Below are 12216 nucleotides of genomic sequence, written 5' to 3'. Positions count from 1 at the left end.
CCGGGTGATGTCTGCTGGGTGATGTCTGCTGTGGGACAGCACTTGCGGAGAAAGAACAGAAGTGAGAATGGCCCTGATCCCGTACCAGCCTTGCACCTGCATTTCTGAGCTCCTGGCGCCCTCTGCTCCTCACACCGTGATACGGAACAGCATGAAGTGAAATCCAAGCTCCCCGTGTCACCCTGACCCGAAAACCTTCTCCGTGCCAACTCTTTGTCTCCTTTAGCAGTGAACTCTCATTTTCTTCTGCTGTAAAACTTGCTGCTGGCTGCCTATGGAGCCCTGGGCAATCCTATGTTTAAATGTGATTTAAATAACATTTATATGTATATATATGTTTAAATAACATTTTTAGAGAAGTTTGAAAAAGCCTTTTTAAAGAGGGAAAGCTCTGGCTGAGGTTGGGTTGCCCAGATTCAGGTAGGTTTTGGCACTGGCACTGAGTGAAAGCTGAGGTAACGTTTCTGGCTTTATTTGACGCCAGGTTTTGGGCACAAGCTGTTCTCCTGGGGGAGGTGGCTGCTCCAGGGTCCTGTTGCTGCGAGGCCCGGGGCAGAGGGGACCCCAGAATCACCCCAGGCCTGCGCCCCCACACCAGGCTGCAGTGTCGCCATGGCAACACTGGGGCAAAGCTGGCAACAGGGCCACAGGTGCCACCAGGGCGGTTGGAGCCGTCCGCCCTCGGCCTGTCCCGGCGTGACAGGGCCCAGACGGGGTACTTCTACACAAAAAAGCCCCTGATAATGCGATTTTCCCCCCAAACGCGGCCCGAAGCGACGCGCATGCGCTGCCGCCCGCGGAACCATTTTCCCCCGGAACGTTTCTGCTCCCCCCGGAGCGCGCGCGCGGCACACGACAAAATGGCGGCGCCCGTCAGTGGGGGGTTTCCCGCCTTGGAGCCCGGCGCTGCTCCCTACGGCAACTTCCCCAATTATTCCCGCTTCCACCCCCCCGAGGGCCGCGTCCGCCTCCTGCCCGCCGGGCTCTTGCGGAGCCTGTTCCCCGCGGCGGCCCGCCCGCTGCTGGGGCTCGATGTGGGCTGCAACTCGGGGGTAAGGGGGCGCCGCGGCGGGGCTGGGGGTTGCTGGGGTGGGGGCTTCGGCGGGGAGAAGACTGGTCGGAGTATTGAGGAGCTGTGAGGAAAACCTGGGGGGAGGCGGCGGTCTGGGCCGTTGCGGGGCAGACTGGGGAGGTCCGAGGGGTTGGGGGACAGTGTAGCGTGCAGAAGAGCCTGGGGGTGACACACGGGTTGGGGGTGGGGGGGCAGGCTCAGGTGGTTTTGGCGGGACGGGCGGCTGGGAGGGTGCGGTGGGGTGAACTGGGAGGACTGGGAACGGGGGGCCTGGGTGCAGGGGGGAGGAGAGCCCGGGGCTCGGGGAGCCCCCTCGGCAGCGATCCCGGGAGAGCGGGGGGAGCTTGGGCCCAAGGGTGACGAGTCTCACCATTTCCCATTGTGAAAGTTCATTCTCTTTCTTTACCTAGTTCTGCCTTTTTCTCATGGCTTTTCCTCAGCGTGCAGCTTTGCTGTGTTGTAATTCAGAAGTGCCTGTGCATCTCTGGTGCAATGTTTAATTTAACTATGTTTAAAGATAGTTTTGTTGTTTGTTGTTTTTTTGTTTTTCAAATGGGGACTTTATCAGTGCATTAACTTAGAAATAATTATTACTTCAGAATTGTGTAGCGTTCTGGCTGGGGACGAGGGCACTGCTGTTCCCTTGGCTTCTCTTCCCTCTGCCAGAAGGTTTGGAAAGCCGCCTGCAGTGTTTTCTAAAGGAGAGTTTGAAATCCTGTTTCAGGTGGGCTGGTGGAACAGGCCAGGTGAACTTGTTCTCGGTCCCGTTCTCTGGAGGTGCAGAGACTTTCACCGCTAGAGGACGCGCCCTGCCCGCTCGTGTGGGCCGCGCGCTCAGGACGTCGCTCAGGAACGTCATGGGATCTCCTTTAATGAAAGATTAATGCGTTTTCCACTTAGTGATGCGTTCTGTGAAAGGAAACGCGAAGGAAAGCTCTCATGTTAACTGTCTTGTGCTACAATCCAGTGGTCAGGGAATGTCTCCTGCTTTAGCAGCAGCACTGTATTACTCTGAGCTAGGCATCGTGAATAGCTCGCGGTGTTGCTTGGGAGCTCCGAGGCTCACCCAGGGAAGCCGGTCCAGCCTTTGCCCCCGCCTTGCATGGGGCTATCTGGCAAGATTCCTGTTACTAAAACTCCTCTTTCCTGTAGTTTTTGAAGCAAACCCCCAAGGGTGGGGTGACACAGGTGTAGTTCCCGTCCCTGGTTGGTTTTCTGGTAGTCAGGGCTATCATGACGCTTTTTGCAACAGAAAGGAAGGTTGGTGGAAAGCTTGTTCTGGATTTTATCATGAGTGGACTCTGAGTTGGCGCTTGTGCCTCGCTGCGGCGCGGGGGTCCCGTGTGCGTGGTGAAGTGTTTTGGAGGCGCTGCGGGCCCCGTGAACCCCTGTTGTTTTCCTTTCTGCAGGAGCTCAGTGTGGCTCTGTACAGGCATCTGCTTGGCCTCCAGGAGGGCGAAGGCAGCCTGGACCAGCCTGCAGCTGGCAAGGATCTGAACCTTCTGTGTTGTGACATTGACCCGCTGCTGATTGAGAGGGCTCAGCAGTTCAGCCCCTTTCCTGCCTCCATATCCTTTGCCAACCTGGACATCATGGACTCGGCTGCCAGGGAGCCGTTCCTCAGCTCCTACCTGGGCCGATTCGGCCGCTCTGCCTTTGACATTGGTTTTTGCATGTCTGTGACCATGTGGATCCACCTGAACCACGGGGACAGCGGCCTGAGGGAGCTCCTGTCCCTCCTCTCCTCGCTGTGCACGTACCTGCTGATCGAACCCCAGCCGTGGAAGTGCTACCGGGCGGCCGCGCGCCGCCTGCGCAAGCTGGGCAGGAGCGACTTTGATCACTTCCGATCTCTGGCCATCAACGGGGACATGGCCGAGAGGATCACGCAGATCCTGACGCGGGACTGTGCCATGGAGCTGGTGTGTTGCTTTGGGAGCACCAGCTGGGACAGAAGCCTCTTGCTTTTTAAATCAAATGGCTCAGATCGCGAGGGCAGGGAGTCTTCAGAACAGGAGCAGTGACTGAGAAATGGCCTCTCGCATTCAGGAATTCGTGGGCAAGGTGGTGCTTGCTGTTTACAGATGCGGATCTAGGAATTCCTAAATCTCCTTTGGGACCGCATCTTGATCTCCCTGGGGATTTTGAGGCAACATCTGTGTGAATTCTTTTCTTTCCATCTGCAGAATGCAGTGGCAGCTTTAACCTACCTTGTGGGTTCTGAGATTGATTTCAAGAGCACTTTCTAGGAACAGCAAAGTTTTGCTATGTACTTTATGTGTACCGAGGATATTCCCTGGAAGAAGACAGCATGCCTTTGCTGTCCCTGGGGCTCTCCAAGCAAAGGGGACTGTCCTGATCTGTGCGATGCGCTGTTTGTTCTGCTTCTTGTCGTGTTTTCTCTATAAAGCACTCTTGCAAACGTACAGCCTGGCTGACCACCAAGCGAGCTGGGTCCGCGCGGGGGCGTGCAGCCGAGCCGTTGTGCGGGCGGGTCAGGCTGCGACGGGCGCAGGGGGCTTTGCCCGCAGCGCGGTTTGGGGGCTGGCAGTGCTGGGGTCTGGGGAGTGTCCAACAGAGCGCGTGCTCTTTGTCATAAGATCCTTGAAATAAAAATAACTTGATTTCGTTGTAAATGCTGTGTTGGGTTTTTTAATTTTTCGTTTTGTTCACATTGTTTTCAACACCTAAACAGTCGGTTTATCATTTCATTGTGCTTGGAGGTTCAAACAAGACTTTGGTAAGCTTGAAGCTGTGTTTGGCAAAGGTTAAAGTGTTACAACTTTTACTGGGTTGTGGGTTTTTTATTTCTCCTCCGTAAAATCTAAGAAGGAAAACTTGAGAAAAATGTCTTATTTTAACTTATTTTCTCTTGTTTTAATATCCCTGCTAGCTTTAGTTCCTGCGTAGTGGCTTTGTTAGCTGTGAGAGCAGGTAGGAGTCGTGCTCCTTCAGTGCTGTCTAAACAGATGAAGAACCTCGCTGGAGCAGACTGACACACAAACAGATAGCTGGTGACTCCCAGGAATTTCTGGGTCCCGCTGGGCGCGCGGGCCGCCCGGGCTGCTGCGTGGCGCTGCGTGGGAGAGGAGGCCGCCGGCCCCGCCTGGGGGTGCCCGGCCCAGCAGTGCGGTGCCCAGCGCCTGCGCAGGGCGGAGCGGAGCTTTGCTTCCATTTTACTTTGTCCTTAATGGGAATTCCTTGTTATTTAATCACACGGTGATAGCGGAGGGGGGAAAAAACCGAAGCAAAATGAATGCTTTGATTTCTGCCGCAGTGAGCTCAGATGGATGTGTGAGTGTGCGGGCTGGCCACAGGCTTCTGGATGAAAAGCTGCTGCATTCCATTGATAAACTTGTGAAAAAAGTGTGTGTTTGCACGTGTGTTTCAGGGGACTCAGGAAGGTCGCAGAAAGGCTTTGGAGCTTTTCATGTAGATGCGGCTTCCACGGAGGTCTGCTACGTAATATTTGGGACTCCTGCCAGGAGTCCTGAGAGCTCCTCGGCCTTCTCAGCTGCAGACAAATGTGCCTTCCCCGCTGGGGGCTGTTAATTTTGTTAATTTTCTTAAAGACGACATAAGTCTGGGCTGATTTTACTGTCCCCGTGGGAGTGAAGGGAGAACCAATTGGTCATGTATTTTCCTCAGGGTTCACCCAAGTGCCTGATAGGTCTCGCAGCTTATTAATGTGTGACATTGATCACTTTGGTAATGAAGCACCTCATCTGAGGCTCATGGCAATCTGCGGGCGAGCTCCCCTGGCTCGGCTCAGCTCAGCTCAGCTCGGCCTCGCCTCTGGTTCTGCTGAGCTGCGCTTTCTGCCTCGTGCGCCGGGTGGCACTGGAGTATCGTGCAACCTGCAGCCCTTGGCATGTTTCTGTTGGCTTCTTGTGTCAATATTAGCTGCTGGTTTTTTGAACTTTGAGGTATTTGTAAAATAAACCTGGACTTCTCTGTTCAGTGCTCAAGTTTAAAGGGGTGAATAAGGCTTCCTGCAGTTCATTTTCATCTGGAGATTTATACGCTTGCCTGTGAAAAATTTTATGAAGGGTTGCTAGGAGTTGGGCAACCCAGAGAGTTACAGAGACGTCCCCTGCACCCGTCTGGAATGACCTTCTCCTTCAAACACACCTTGGTTTATGTTCCTTATGCACTGAGCCGTAGATCAGTATCTGCTTGGGGATCCTTTGGGGCTGCTGCTTGTTGAAAGGTGGTGGGGTGGGTTTTATTGAATTATTTATATGCTGGCCGTGTACAGACCTGCAGACCAGCCCCGTGTGTGTGTAACAGGGTGATGACTTCTTATCTGGCTCTCAAGTCTGTACTATTAAATTGCTAATATCAGTATTTCCCAGTGTCTCAGAAGTGGCTGAGCCCCAAATTAGCTCCGTTTGGCTTTGGCACACCAACATGTTTCTCGTCCTTTGGTTATTGCCACAAATACAGCTCAAAATAATGCCAACACAAATGTCTCTGCAGTTCTGGGGACACTAAGGAGCTCAAAATGGAGACAGTTCCTTAGCAGATAGCATTAAAAAAGCCTCTCTCTTCTTTTCAGCCTGCTGCCTCTGCCCTGCAGGAAGCTGTCGGGAGACCAGCCAGGTGGAGCCGGCTCCACGGCCCGCGGCAGGAGAGAGCCCGTGGATCTCAGCTGCAGTGCTGCGTAAGGCCCTGGGGACTTTTCTTTTTTACACTCCCTTCTCGCTGCATTTTGCAACGTGGCTAAAATGTGCTCCCAGGTCTCCTGAAGGCCGGACAGAGGAAAGTGAAGATGAGGGTTAAAACCAACACTTCTGCTCCCTGTTGCTGTTTTAGTCCCATAGCTGTCCTGGCTCGTTAATTATGTGCCACGTTATTTGTGTGTGCGCGCCGGTGCCTTGGAGGGTTAGTTAGGAGATCCTGCTTGCTCTTTCCTACCCTTAAAGCTCCAACCCTTTGGAGCCTGCTAACATCAACACCTGCACAGAGCACTGAGCTGAGCGTTTCCAAACAGACCCAGAATGCTGCAGGCCCGTGTGATGGAACTGTCGGAATGCGGCCCCATTCCGTCCTGGCAGCAAGCGAGGAGTTCCCACGACTGCCTGGTTGAGGTCCCGTGGTTTGGGGTTGTTCCTGGGCTCCAGCAGCCCTTGCCTCAGTTTTTCCATCCACAAAAGGAGTTTGATAACCACCCACCACCACAGAGATTTCTGATGTGGAATATTGGCTGTATGTTTGCGCAGCACTTTTGAGAATGAAAAATACCAATGAGCTGAGCTGTATCATCAGCTGTGAGCTATGCCATTGTTCCTAATAATCACTGCAGCCACTTCAGATATTAATTAGGTACCGTACCTTCAAAGTGTTCTGACTAATTAAGTCTCACGCCACTGCTGTGTAGCAAGTCGCAGCTAATTATCCCTCCTGCTTGGATGGAAAAATGTAGGCAGAAGAGGCGAAGCATCTAATGGTGCGTAAGCGAGCATCAGAGTTGGGCTGAGAACTTGGAGGTTCCCGTTTCCGGATGGTTCTGGAGTTGCCTCCAGCCTTTGTAGTCAGTACGATTTAGACGGAGCCAACGAGATGTCCTTTTTTATTATTTTTTATTTTTCTGAACTTGAACAGTTTGCTGTTTCCTAGGGAAAAGTGTAGTGTGTAAATATGGTGCAGCAGCAGCAATTCTATCATTTTAACGTTGGGGGCTGCCAGAGCGAGCGGCTGTTGTAAGCACCTATCTGCTGCCTGCTTCCCTTGTTACGCAGAGACGTACCGACGGCCTTGCAGGCGCCGTTCATCGGCGTTTCTGAATGGTGACATGGTTTAAAAGTGGTTGAATTGAACTTTCCCCAGAACGCGTGACCAGTGCAGCAGTGGAGGGACCCAGCTGAGGAGCCAAGGGTTGGCCGCAGCGCGTCTGCTCCCGCAGGCAGCTTCCTCCTGCCGGACACCCAGCAGCTTGTCGCTGCAAGCTCGGACGGCAGAAACTTCAGCTTTTCGGATTTCCTTTGCTCAGCTGAGGGCAAGTTTGTTCTTATTCTTCCTGGCACTTTGCTGCCTGTGAATTAAAGGCAAAAACTGAGAGATGTCAACCCATGGAAACATGGGCATCTCTTTCTGGCAGCGTGGAAGAATGAGAGAAGAAGAGCCACAAACCACACACATGATGTCTTTTCTCTACCAGGTGCCTATTGTCAGCTGCCTGGATTTTTATCCTGGCCTGTGAACAAAGCTCCATCCTCAGATCCGCCACAGAGCGGCCTGACTCTGAGCAGAAGGTTTTCTTTGGAGTGATAATGTTTTAGTGCAGGAGAGCTTTCTGAAGTCCTTCACTGCAGCGCGGGGCAGGGGAGGGAGGCAGCGGTCTCACCCAGCTTGCCGTAGCAGAGCACACTTCACCTGAGTCCTTTGTAACTGGTTAAAACCCCCTTCATCGAAGTCGTGTGTGGTGGGCCAAAGATTAGACGTGGCACTGCATGTCCTCTGCTGTTTCCTGATGTGTGCTTCATGATTCTGTTATAACTAATCCTGTTTTATTGTTGCACTAGCAATTAGTGTGTCTTCCATGTGAGCGACAAGGGTTTAGTTAGCGCTGAGTCTGAGGATGGGGGTTCCCCTCCGCCCCTGGGGTCAACCCCGAGACTCTGAAGTCTGTGAAGTGCACAGAAGCTGCTGAAATGCAGCTTTGTTACCCCAGCAGCTGGGATCCAGGGGCAGTCATGCTGCAGCAGGCCTGCCCTCCTGCCAGAGAACAAGCTGCAGGGTGACACATCAAAAGAAGGGCAGCTCCGTGCTGTTCGCTGCCCAGATCAAAAGGAAGCATGCAGGGCGGCTCCTCTCCTGCCTGGCCCTCGAGACTGCTCAGCTCTTGCTCCCTACCCTTTTAATCGCAGTTACCTCCTAGAAGATCCCTGTTTTCAAGCATGTGAGAGAGTGGTGGGAAAAAGCTCATCTGTGAAGTGGCGAGTGTGAGGGAAGGGATTCATGGTCTCATGTTGGGGAAGAATTCCCTTAACTGTTGTGAAGAAGTGTACAGGAGAGAGGTGTTAACATCCCCTTCGCACACAGCCAGCATCTTGGTGTCCCTGCAGAGCAGGTGACGCAGCACGAGCATGCAATGGCTGCGTGCTGCCCTGCGTGGCTCTGATCTCGGGCCCGGCCTGGGCACGATCCCCCAGCAGCTGCTGGCCCTTGCCCAGGGCGGGCAGGTCTCCTCCGCAGGGCTGCCCCCGCGCTGCGTCGGGGATTAGACCTCGTTTTGGCCGGCGCATGGGGGCAAGTGAATTAATAGGGCAGTGTTGGAAAGTTGTGAGGGCTTTTCAGGAATGTGTGTGGCTATTACCCAGGGCTCTTGGATCTCCTGGGACTGAATTGCTGGGGTAACCGCTGCATTCTCTGTCCGGACATTCCCAGCCTGACCAGTGCTGACTCCTGTTGTCCGGGGTGGCTAAATGGGGCAGATGCTGAATTATTTATTGTCCTCCAGCCCCTAGAGCAGGACCTGCAGGGCATTCCTTACTGACTCAGGCTGAGTTTTAACTCCACATCTTAACCATTACTTAAACAGGTCTTGCTTAGTTTTTTCCTCAAAATACCCGCAGTTGTTACTCAGGATGAGTGCCTGAGAACTGCTCTTGGTTTGCCCTGGACCATTTCGGAGCCCACTGCAGGTCGGCTCTGCGAACAGCCTGGTCCTTGGACCAGGGCAGCCACGATGACCTGAGAAAGCACCTTTTCTGTGTTGCCTCAACCAACCTGTGGGACTTTCCAAAATGGTGTGGCTTCTTCCCTGACGTCTTGCACAGTGCTCAGGGCAAGTGTGGCCTTCACGGAGGAGCCAGAAGAGAGCAGAGGTGTTGATCCTGGGAGCATGGGAACGTGTACGAAGCGTTCGGCCCTGGTACTCACTGAGAGGGCCCAGGGACTCACGGGGGTGTTGAGCATGAGGGAGGAAGAAGAGGAGAGTAACTGTGGCTGAGACTTGGGAATCAAATGAAATACTCCTGGGGTGCCCCCTGGCCTTTGTACGGATGAGCTCTTTCCTCCCGAGGGTTGTACTATTGCTGCCGAAAGCAGGAATCTCGTTTGGCCTTGGATAACATCAGTGCAGAGCTGATTTGGGAGGGGACTCCCAAGGCCAAAGGATGCGTTTACCTGAGCTGGGGGGTGAGGAATAGAGCTGTGCAAAGGAGCAAACCGGCCTGTGCTGGGCCTTTCTGGTTTCCCAGGTGACTGGTTGGTGTCCCAAACACTGGTCTTTACCTTCGGGGGAGGTGGGGAGCTGCTCTGCTGCTGTTCTCTCTCGGTTGCGTTTCTAGCTGGTGCCGTCAGCAGCAGCTTGGCGCTGCTCCTTGCCAAGGCTGCAGGTCCTGGCTGGTCGCTGTTCCCAGATCTGGATGTGTGTGTCTGCGTTGTTTCTCAGACCGGCTTCAGCTGGTTTGTGTGAAGTGCTGACTTCAGGCGTTGTGCAGGGGATGACTCAGAGGGGCAGAGATTTAGGAGAGAGGGAGGAAAGTCTTTCTAAGGAGTTGTAAGCTATAAACTACAGTGAGCAGTGTTGGTAGAGGTGGCCTGGTTCTCGTCCAGGTTCAAAAGGAAGAGTATTAAGGGTTTACAAAGAGCTGGCACAACTGCAAGGCAAAAGAATGGTTTGTTGAGTGTGTAAATGCTCATAAAGCTGCTGGTAAACCTGGTAATGTTGTGTGTGTAGAGACGGGGAGGAGAGGAGGCACCTACCTAGAAGGTACCTGGAGGTTTCCTGTGGAAAAACAGTGATGATGGTCACATTTGTCATCAGTGGAGCAACTGGTTGATGCAGAACCTGGTTCCTTTCAGCTCCCTGCTCTGGTTTGGGGGTCCAGGGCAGGTGGGCACCTTGCAGCACTTTGTGTGTACAGTCTAAGGGTGGTCTGAAAGCCTTTGACTCTTGCAGAGCAGAGAAGGGCAAAGGGGCTGCTGGATCTCTTAGTGGGAGCTCATGGGGAGCAGCTCACCCTGGTTCCTCTCTCTGTGATATATCTATGGAAATAGCGTAAAACACACATGAATTTGCTTGTGTGATAAGATGGGAGAACGGCCCGTTTTCCCCCATCACGGGATCCGCTTTGCGTGTTCAGCTGCTGTGGGGCAGAGGCACCTGCGCTGTGGCTGCAGGGTGGCAAAACAGGGACTGGGGGGAAGCGGGGGTGGCAAAGAGCAGCTGGGGCTGAGCCAGAGGGGCTGGGGGAGAGAAAGAAGGGGGTAAATGAGCTGTTCCTGAATCTAATGCAGAAGCTGGGCACCTCCACATGTGAGAGAACAGCCCCCCGCTTCCCTTACATTGGCATTTCTCTGACAAGACGTCAGGGAAGGCCCTTGTCAGATAATTTGCTGATGTGGAAGCTTTGAAGCCTGTTAGATTTGCCTTCTGCGCAAAACCCAAAGCCAGTGGGTTGGAGCCGTCTGCCCTAGTTGCAAGCAGTTCCCTCCCCAGGGCGATGGACGCCGTAAGACCAGAGCTCAGCAAATGCACAAAGGGAAGCGCCAGGCGGGGCCCAGAGCCTGTTCCCTGCTGCAAACAATGCTGACAAAGCCTCTGGGGCTGGGCGGCCAAGCCTCGGAATTCTCCTTTCCCAGGCAGGTGGAAAAAGCAGCCTGAGCTGGCTGCGCCTCCTGAGGTTCCCCAGCCCAAGGGCCGTCTGTCTGTCCCGATTTCTCCCCTGGCTTCTGAGCAGTATTTGCACGGACTGGGGGACACGAGTGTGTGTGCAGGAGGGTTCATCTACCCCAGCGTATTGGGCAAAATCTGTTGCCGTTTGAGGAGCAGAGTCGCTCCTGGCCTTTCTGTCCTTCCCTGACACGGTTCACAGAGAGTCATGAGGCGCGGGTACTAACCGAGAATTCCTGTGAATTCCGGTGCCTGAGAACATCGTGGATCAGCGCAGGTTCGCAGTGAGGCCTGGACCTGCAGACCTGCTGCGTTGGGCGTTGGTGATCCAGGCTGGAGTAGTGTACCGGAGGAGTAAAGGCCAGTTGTGAACCGTAGATCCGCATCTGAAACTGGGTTTGGATCTTGCTGCAGACTAAACGTAATTCCGCAAGGCTCTTAGGTGATAAACACTGCGAACAGGGCTATCACATACATGTGCGTTATATGTGTCTGTTCTGCTTTGTTGGGAAGATGTAGAAAGAATTTGGACTTTTTCCTATGGGGTAGGATTTAACTGAAGAATAAGGGAATGTTGTCAGCCTTGGTTCCAACCTTACCTGCGGCAAATGGGAAGCAAAGAAAATAAGGGGGCTAATGTGGGTTGGAGCTGAGCTGCCACACTACGATGAGGCTCTGCTTTAGTCAAGCTGGAGATGTACACAGGGTTAGCTTAACCTATCGGGAATCCTAAATACATCTGGTTAGGCAGCACAAATCCCGTGTCTGTTGGGTGGTTTGTGGTGAGGGATCCAGCTGGTGCCTGGTTCCTGCCAGCCCTGCACATTCACAGTGGCCTGTGCAGCGCTAGCTGTCCGCGGTCTGTTTTCTCTCAGTTACGCTATCTGAATTGCTCTCTGCTTGATGTTCTGGAGAAACAAGAGCACGTAGAGAGCACTGAGAGGTGAGCACGGAGGGAGCTGGGTGGGATCTGTAAGGGATCCAAGACTCCATGTCAAAACATCCCCACCCCATTCCTTGCATGGCTGGGATGGTTTGCAAAAAGCTCAGACTTCTCCATAAATTGCAGAGGAATTGGCACAAAAGTGGCTCCCAAAGGGGCCCAGTCCAGCTCCCGTAAAAGCCACAAGAAGTCTGGTCTCGCTGTACCGCTGTAGCCAACACTCACTGAAATTTTGCTTATTCCGCTGAGTATTGAAGTGGCAGAGAAGGGGCCAGTGCTGATGCTGGTTATCAGCAGCGTGAATGAGGAGCAAGGTGAAGTGTGGCCTTGAGAACAGGCTGGAGTTAGCTTTAATTTGCCAGCTCTGCTGCTTGTGGCCAGCAGCATCCTCAGTACAGCTGCAAGTACAGAGGGGCAGTTTATAGATTGAGAAGTGTGACCCTGAATTGCTTCTTACTCTACTCAAGGTCTCATCAAGGACTGAGAGGCTTCCAGCAAGGTGGTCATTCATATTTCTGGGTTACAGTCTGCCATTTTGGATTGAAATTCAACCCACCAACCGCTGAATCCTCCGCCGTG

At 53.5% G+C, this 12216-nt stretch overlaps 2 protein-coding genes across 3 annotated transcripts in view; both read left to right on the top strand.

Annotated features, from left to right (window-relative positions):
• The first annotated feature begins 860 nt into the window (after positions 1 to 860).
• Positions 861 to 3708, top strand: BCDIN3D (BCDIN3 domain containing RNA methyltransferase). The gene is made up of 2 exons (XM_065043479.1): positions 861 to 1052; positions 2482 to 3708. The coding sequence occupies exons 1-2, from the start codon at positions 861 to 863 to the stop codon at positions 3094 to 3096; spliced, it is 807 nt and encodes a 268-aa protein (XP_064899551.1). The 3' UTR covers positions 3097 to 3708.
• Positions 874 to 12216, top strand: part of LOC102093236 (keratin, type II cytoskeletal cochleal) — a 50824-nt gene continuing 39481 nt past the window's right edge. The window contains exons 1-2 of one of the 2 annotated variants that reach the window (XM_065043440.1): positions 874 to 1052; positions 5631 to 5735. In XM_065043440.1, coding sequence (XP_064899512.1) covers positions 1033 to 1052; positions 5631 to 5735 — 125 coding nt within the window. In that variant the 5' untranslated portion in view covers positions 874 to 1032. Of the gene's footprint in view, positions 1053 to 5630; positions 5736 to 12216 lie in introns of those variants that run through there. The other variant, XM_065043438.1, reaches the window with a different exon arrangement.

The sequence above is a fragment of the Columba livia genome, chromosome 29 (assembly GCF_036013475.1).
Source record: "Columba livia isolate bColLiv1 breed racing homer chromosome 29, bColLiv1.pat.W.v2, whole genome shotgun sequence".
NCBI lineage: Eukaryota > Metazoa > Chordata > Aves > Columbiformes > Columbidae > Columba > Columba livia.
The sequence above is the reverse complement of the archived record's forward strand: the minus strand, read 5'-3'. Positions and strand labels throughout refer to the sequence as shown.

Bases quoted from the DNA above. Each gene is read 5' to 3' on its own strand.
- BCDIN3D (XM_065043479.1), top strand. From the start codon at position 861: ATGGCGGCGCCCGTCAGTGGGGGGTTTCCCGCCTTGGAGCCCGGCGCT. The intron at 1,053-2,481 runs GTAAGGGGGCGC...TCCTTTCTGCAG, and splicing joins ATGTGGGCTGCAACTCGGGG to GAGCTCAGTGTGGCTCTGTA.